The 7903-nt window shown below is 36.6% G+C and overlaps 1 protein-coding gene across 1 annotated transcript; it reads right to left on the bottom strand.

Moving 5' to 3' along the window:
- LOC115060076 (uncharacterized) lies at positions 1-4565 on the bottom strand. Its single transcript, XM_029527902.1, has 8 exons — positions 4350-4565; positions 3643-3681; positions 3288-3512; positions 2912-3193; positions 2161-2436; positions 1778-2002; positions 1493-1603; positions 1-1401 (listed from the first exon to the last, which is right to left on the bottom strand). Exons 1-8 carry the CDS (start codon positions 4450-4452, stop codon positions 920-922), a joined length of 1743 nt encoding a protein of 580 aa, XP_029383762.1. The 5' UTR covers positions 4453-4565; the 3' UTR covers positions 1-919.
- Positions 4566-7903: the final 3338 nt, after the last annotated feature.

Genomic DNA, 7903 nt, shown 5'->3' with positions numbered 1-7903 from the left:
TAAAATCAAAACGGCTTTATTTTAGCATAAGGATACAATGCCATAATCTGCAGCAATTTGATATCATAGCTTTTAGCATATATGATGTTTAATAGTTACCTTTATATCTTAATGAAAAAGAAGAGAAAAAGCTTTCAATTTTGCAATTTTGGACAATTCATACACAGCAAAAAATTTTTGTGAAGCATATACATTTTGAGAAGCAAAAATCAGGTAATGACGATATTCCCTTTATCTGTACAGACTATCTGTAGAGACATAAATGTACTTTTCATGAGAACAGAAGCAAAATATCTTGAGTAAATGAATGAAGTCAACTGTCTGCCACAACTGAAAGCAATCTCTGATAGTTTGATCAAACACTCAAAATACATATTTACAGTTTATTCTAATTATAATAATATTATTTATAGTATACATTATAATTACTACAGGTACATCCTTGGTCAAATTGTTTTCAAGGTCTTTTAATGCTCTGGCATTTTACAAAATAGTCTGCAATTATAATGACTCATAGTTAAGTGCTAACATCACTTGTTATTTGTTCAGCTTTGCAACATACAGGCACTAATTTATGGTGTTTTTGATGGTTTTGCTCTTTCTTAACTTGATTTATGCCACTACATTAAACATTTTCTTAGTTTTTGTACATAGCTAATGTGAAGATCTCTATTTGGGCTTTCATCTCTCTTCTGCAAACCTCTGTAGAGCTCCCTCATCTCAAGTTACTGAAACTTCCTGTATAGTACTAAAATCTGTTGGATATTACAATTTTGCCAAATCATAGAATTTGAACTCCAGGATTGGCACATGCTCTGGCTTGGTTTGAAAAGTAGCATTTTCTAACATGCCCCTTTTTTTCGTGTTCCTCTCCCTTGCCTCCCCACTGTCATTTAAAATTTGTCTTTGTCCTATTTCTCTACTGTTTTGTATCCCCCCTCTGCTCATCCTTCTTCTCTTCCAAGGTGTTGTAAATCCCATCATTCCTATCTTTTTTCAATGCCTCATATCCCCCTCCTCCCGCTGCTGCGCCTTCCCCTCCCAGGGTTTGGTATAACTCCGCACTCATTCCCCCTTTCTTCAATGCCTCATATCCCCCTCCTCCCGCTGCTGCGCCTTCCCCTCCCAGGGTTTGGTATAACTCCGCACTCATTCCCTCTTTCTTCAATGCCTCGTATGCCCCTCCTCCCGCTGCTGCGCCTTCCCCTTCCAGGTTGTGGTATTCCTCTTCATTAATTTCCCCTTTCTTCAGTGCGACATATTCATCACCTTTCTTCTCTTGGCCAGGTTCTTGCGAGTGAAGCATGTCATACTCGGACTCCATTTTGGCACCATGCTTCCTTTGCAGTATCTCATATCTTTCATTTTGTGAACCCAGTGGCATTTCCTCATAAATTTGATCTAAAAGAAAATAATTTATACGTGATATATAGAAATGGAGCATTCAGTTTGTGTATGTGCAAAAAGTGGAAAACAAGAAGTAATCACATACCTGGGGTACTTCTCTTCTTATAGTAATAAAATAATAAACCTATTAGCAATATTCCTATCAACAACAGCACAACGACGACAGTGATGATTCGGATATTTGCGTTGGAATCATCTGAAACCAAGATAACACTTATGTAATGTATCCCGAATGTATGGCATCTACTTGACAAAACTTGGAAATAGAACATTACTGCTCTTGACAGACAGACAAACAAACTGTTGTTTATGTATATGTCAAGGGAAACAATGTAAATGTCCATTTGGAGGCAGAAAAGCGTTAACTCACGATAGTGAGAGGCGCTGAAGTTAGACCTCCCCATGCTCAACACAGCTCGACATGCGTAATAGCCACTCTTTTTAGGTGTCATGTTATTTGAGTATGTCCCCATCGGTTCCCATTTCTGAGTGTCGTCCTTGCGGTAATAATAATAATAGGCAGTGTTACTGCCACATTGTGAACAAGAACAGGCCATGTCTGCGCCTACAACAAGCTTAGCACTGATTGGATTTTCTGAAAAACACAAATGAGCAAAAAGTGAATTAAAAGATGTCTGATGGAGTTTTTGCATAAAGCATGCAGTATCACATGAATGAAGGAAAACCTAACTTTTACACCAACAGTTTTTACAGTCAGAGGCAGTGAAAAGAGTTTTGACTTGATGTTTGTACCTTGGATGGGCAAATCTTGAAAGTCAGACTCATTGCGATAAGATTTCTCTTTACTGTGAATGTATGTGTAAGAGGCAATACATCTGTATTGTCCCTTTGTAGCTTCCGTCACATTTTGGATTGTGAACAGAGGACCTGGAATCTGCTTCAGGATTCTTTTCTCTTTGTAGAAATTGGTGTTTGTAATTTGATTTGTCCCCCACACAACACACATGAGAGTCAGAGTCTGTCCAATTACAGCAGGGAAAGGCTTCATTTCCACTGATACAGGCTTGGCTATAAAAGGAAGATGCAGAAACATGATGATCGAAGATGGATTCATTTTTCACTTATACATTAAATAACTAAATATGAAGATTTCTGTGGCCAAGATGCATGGTTGAGTCTAACCTGAACATGGAATTCACTGATAAATAAAATCATAATTGAAAATAATTAAATAATTAGCTAAATTAACATTTGAATAAAAGTGATAAAGTGAGAACATGCCATTTTATATATATATGTAGTGCTCTGGTTTTGGGCCGGAAGGGCCTAGAGCACCTCATTTTTAGAGTGGCACCTCACACCTACATTCCATCTAAATTTAAATAGGATATCTACCAGAAACTGTCAGCTCTTAAAGGATTATTGAATGTTATAATGGAAAGCAATATCAAATTGATAAATAAATTAATATGCACTACTGAATTTCTTTAGCCACAGAAATATTATAATAGTGTTACAATGATAAAAAAAAATGTATGCCTACATGAGGTCCTGACTATAATTTGGTTACTTCTCTTTTCCTGTAGTTCATCAGTGCACCAGAAAATGGTCTCCGGCACAGTCAGTGGTGAAGTCTGAAAGGCCTCTGTTGTATTCTCTTTCAAACTTAATTTCAGCCTTTTTATCTCATCCTTTGCTTTCCTGTAGACCCAGCATCTCCATCCTTGCAGGCCGTGCTCATTCTCAAGAGACAGGATCACTGAGTTTCCAGTATGCATCACTGGGTAGCCGGTCATGATTTCAAGTGAGGCAATCGGCATGAATCCTAAATGGTAATAAATTAATTATGGCATTGCATGTATAGATTGTGTATTGCTCTTTTTGTCTTTGGAATTTTGAACTGTATGTGGTACATTTACCAATGACATTGATGTTGAAGGATTTACTCTTTTGGGTATTGCTCTCACATTGGTAAGCACCAGAGTGTTGGGAAGAAGCAACTGTGATCTTCCAGACTTCATTTGTGACGTTTAGTTCTGCATTCTTAAAGTACCATTTCACTTCGCTCCCACTTGCACTCCTGTCGCACTTCAAATAAAATGTATCCCCAATGAAGACATTTTTCAATCTGGGTAACATTTCAACTAAGGAGACAGAAAAATAATGGAAAAGTGACATAAGTATTTTTAGGACACGACAATGTCTGGTATACCTCTGACAAGTAAAACACGGAATGCATTGATGGCTGACACATGTATGAACACTTATTGTTACCGTTTGGCTCTTGTAGGCATCTTTCCAGGAGCAGGGATACTGTAACAAAATTTAAAATTATCCTTTAATATGGAATATTTTTTTCCACACTTAGCCTGCATCAGTTGTTCACTTAAAAAAGAAAATGTCACATACATGTATCACAGACTTGATATACTGTATGTATGTCATGCAAAGAGTTTTTCTCAGTTTAGATAAAGTCAAACAACTGACAACTTGTTACAGATCTCCTCTGCCTCAGGTGAACTCATGGTGTCAGAGCAGAATGTCTTTGACTAATTGCATCTATGATTCAATCCGTGGCTTTTCCCAACTAACATGCCATGCGTATCGTATTTCATACATACTGACCATCACCTTGGCAAAATAAAAGAAAAAGAGATTGAAAAAGGCAGCTGTTATGGAAAAATCATGCTGATATAAAGATAGAGATGTTACAGATGACCAAGAAGGAAAGTTTTTGTTATTGCCTGAATTGGGTGTAATGCCCGATGTAAAAAAAAAAAAAAAAAAAGATAAATATGATAATGATAATCAAAAATGCGAATAATATATTATTAAAATAATTATTTACAGATTTTTATTTGGTTTAGCATCTTACTTCTTTAATGTAGGATAAAAAGACCACTGCTGTATATCTAAGGTGAGTTTCAATGCATATTAGCCTTACTCAAACCACTGCAGATATAAACTCTAAACTTTCTTACCTGCCATCAGCAGCAGATATTTTCTTCCCCCCATTGACAGAATTGCGCATACAGAAAACATACAACTGGCCAAGATCGTGACAAATGAGAAATGACAAGACATTTCAGCTGTTTTAAGTAGTCCGTCGTGTTGACTAAGTTCCCACTGGGAGGGAGCTATCACTTAATGTGTTGCAAGAGAAAACTGAGAATACAAAGAACCCTTCCCTTCTTAATTCTTTGGACTTAACTGCTGATTTGTGAGAGAGCAATGCAGGGTTAAAAAAAATGTTTTCAGGAAATACTGTTAGTGGTACAAAGGGATGTGGTCATCACAGAAGACACAGCAACATAGATAGATTGAATTAAGAGTAAATAGGTATATTGTTAAACTCAAAGAACAACAAGGGAGAAACTAAATGATGATGCTTGAGAAAGATTTCAGATTACATTATTTACACCATCCTGTTAGCTGTTACCTGGAGCAGCTAACTTATTTACTCCTTTTAAAAAATTACAAACTACAGAAAAAAATGGTGACAAAAATATTACTTCCCATGACATGCAAGGTTCAAAAGTAAACAAGGACTTAAAATTTCTACAATAATCTCTAAACTATACCCCATGCTGAGACATCAGACGAAACTAAAAACATCCCTCTTCTGTATGGGGAACAACATTTCAACTCATTTCATTTCAATGAAGAAATGCTGGTAGAGAAACCTCCACATTAAAAGCACTGACAGTTGAATAAAATTTTGGAAATGTTAAAAATAGCCATGAGCAGCCATGATTCTCAGTAGACTCTTACTTACCGTCAGAGTACTACTTCATAATTTCATAATCTTTTTACAAGTGACCATCAGAGAGACCTAACTCATCTGCAAATGTTAATTTGGATCATTAGATGCTTGTCCTGGTCTTAAACAAAAAAATAAATGAAATAAACTAAAACCCTTATGTTTAAAGCTCTAACCTGCAGTTTATGTATATGAAAAGTGAATGGTATGTGACATATATCTGATTAATCCCTTCTGTTTGAACTGCTGAAACCACCTAATTGGACCATTTAACCTCGTAACACCTGAATTTATTTACGAATGTATTAAAAAAAAAAAATCTTTAAACCAGCATTGGGGGAATAAATACACTATCTCGGCTGCATTCTGAATGGAAGTGGGTAATTTGCAGCAATCGGCTTCAAAGGGTTAAAAATATAACTTGCGTGCAGTGGCTTGTGGGATACCAAGAGCTATGAAGGAAACACCATTTACAGTGCACAGTATTTTGTTTGGCATTCATTTTTTGTCTTTTTGTTTTATATTTTCAGTTGTAATTTTACAGCTGAGAACAACTTGCCTGGCCTTTTACTTATTTGCTTTAGTAAGAAAAGGTTTCAGACAAACTAAGCAATAACCACATGAGGTGTTGTGTTAAGCTATTGGAGCTGACAGACTGAAAGACAGCTGTAGTCAAAACTGCACACAGAAGCTCAGAGAGTAAGAAAAGCCAAATTAACATATGATTCACATCTGACTGATAGCTGACAATGTTTAAAAATAATGATGGTGGGAATACAACTAATGAAACAATGAAGGGAAAGAAAACTGAAAAAGTTAGGGTGTATGTGCTTTTCTGTTGCACCTGAAAATGTTGCATACTCTCAGACTTTTGGTTTTGCTTCTAAGAATTCAACCAGTAGTCAGTTTCACTTCCTCAGTGGAAAAGCTGACACACTGTATCCCTTTTATGACGCAAAATATTTGTCAATATTTGTTGCTTTTCTTTAGTCTTATTCCCTTTAATACAAATGTTGAAAAACACATCCTAGGCCACTGAAATATTTAGTATTTAGATACAGAGGGAGCAGCATCAACAGTTGTGAGAACAGCATTTAATGGCTTCAGTTACTTTGAACGGCCACCAGAGACCAGCATTGCACTGGTTTTCCTTAAAAAGACATGTACAAATGGACCATACAGCAGGTTGGAGCTTGTGCTTCACAGACTGTATATGTGCAGTAATGTGATGACAGCAGTCACAGCTAGTGAATTTCACAATGTACTTCCACTTAAAATGTATCGACATCATTTTATACTTCAAGTCAGTGATCTGAAGAAACACTTTTTTCTTTGCTTCACAGCTTTGATCTCTTAAATGAATAATTTCTCTGTCATTCTGTTCAATGATTTGCACTGTTTTATTTTTCCCCTTTTCATTCTGACTGTAATTCACCCCTAAGCAAAGTAACTGCACTAAATGAAACGCAACAAAAATAAGAACCTACCCCGCACATTCTTACTAGTGTGCTCTCCATCTGCCCATGACCCACTTTCATGTCCTTGCCTTTGGCACAAGAGGGGTTAACACAGAAAGCAGGAGGATAGCTGGCTACTCAGAATAAGGAAGTTGGGTACCACGGTAGGATGAAAGTGTGGTGAATACACACAGTGGAGTGGTACACCATTAAAAGAGAGCACCCACCAAAGCTCTTATCAAGGGTTTCAATGCAGGTGTCATGCCGTCCTTAAGAGGATGGATATAACAGCATTCATCTACATCTCCTCCTAACAGTGTCCTATTGTGTTCATTAATGTACTTCAACTGAGGCTGCCTTCCTCTTTCTGCCATCTTTATGTCGATGGGCTCTAAAAGCATACACAGAGCAACTATAAAGATTTCCACTCAAACACGCAAGCTGCATAACTATTACTTGCTGAAACAAAATATTTTTTTATTACATAAACTTACATATACTTGCATATAAAGATTAGTAGTTTAGGTTTAGAATTAAAACTTCATTGGTTACTTCCTCATCTAAGATGAAGAAATGCAGAAAGGCCTTGAGTTATTTTTCTCAGAAAACATACCACACCCTGTTGTTTGTCTGCATGCAGGGGTGCTGGGTATAGGAAAAGGTGAAAGAACATAAAAAAGCTCCAAGCACATTAAACACATTTTAGATAACCCTAACCCTAACCCAAACTCTCAGCTCCCATCTAGACAAACATCATCCATAGATTCACACAGAATTTCTCTACAAAGAGGAAGTGCTAATAGCTCTAAAACCACAACGTTCTTGCTGTGAGGCAAAATTGTGAACTACTAAACCACATAAATGTGAAAAAGAAAGGCCAGTCATGGGACTGAAATTGAAGATGGCATTGTAACTTGAATCCACGATAGCACTATACTTTAATTTAGTTTTTCAGATGTAATTTTTAGTTTGATGAGTATAACAAGCAAAATGTTACTCAGCTTAACTGCACTGGGACAGAAGCTCAAGTCCCATTTCCATATTTCAAACCTCCAAAAGGAAAATTAATGGTTTCTTTTGAATTAGGGAAAACAACCAAAGGGAGCATCAATCTTCTAACCTGTATTTACCTCTCATCATCCTTTAATTTTTTTTCTTTAATTTTTTTACAGTTTCTGATTAAGTTACATTTTAGTTAGATAGAAACTTAGTAAGGAGGGAATTGTACCACAGGACAAACGCGAGTGTACCAGACTGAGAGAGACAGAAATAATGAGCAAGAGAGACTGGCGCGAATGTGATGGAACAGTGAAAGATA

The sequence above is a fragment of the Echeneis naucrates genome, chromosome 19 (genome assembly GCF_900963305.1).
Source record: "Echeneis naucrates chromosome 19, fEcheNa1.1, whole genome shotgun sequence".
NCBI lineage: Eukaryota > Metazoa > Chordata > Actinopteri > Carangiformes > Echeneidae > Echeneis > Echeneis naucrates.
Note: the sequence above shows the minus strand (reverse complement) of the source record. Positions and strands in the feature narration are given on the sequence as shown.

Excerpts from the sequence above, each read along its gene's own strand:
- LOC115060076 (XM_029527902.1), bottom strand. The coding sequence starts at position 4,452 with ATGTCTTGTCATTTCTCATTTGTCACGATCTTGGCCAGTTGTATGTTT. Across the intron at positions 1,604-1,777 it reads CTTCAGCGCCTCTCACTATC|ATGATTCCAACGCAAATATC; the intron begins GTGAGTTAACGC and ends TCTTGGTTTCAG. Across the intron at positions 1,402-1,492 it reads TAAGAAGAGAAGTACCCCAG|ATCAAATTTATGAGGAAATG; the intron begins GTATGTGATTAC and ends ATTTTCTTTTAG.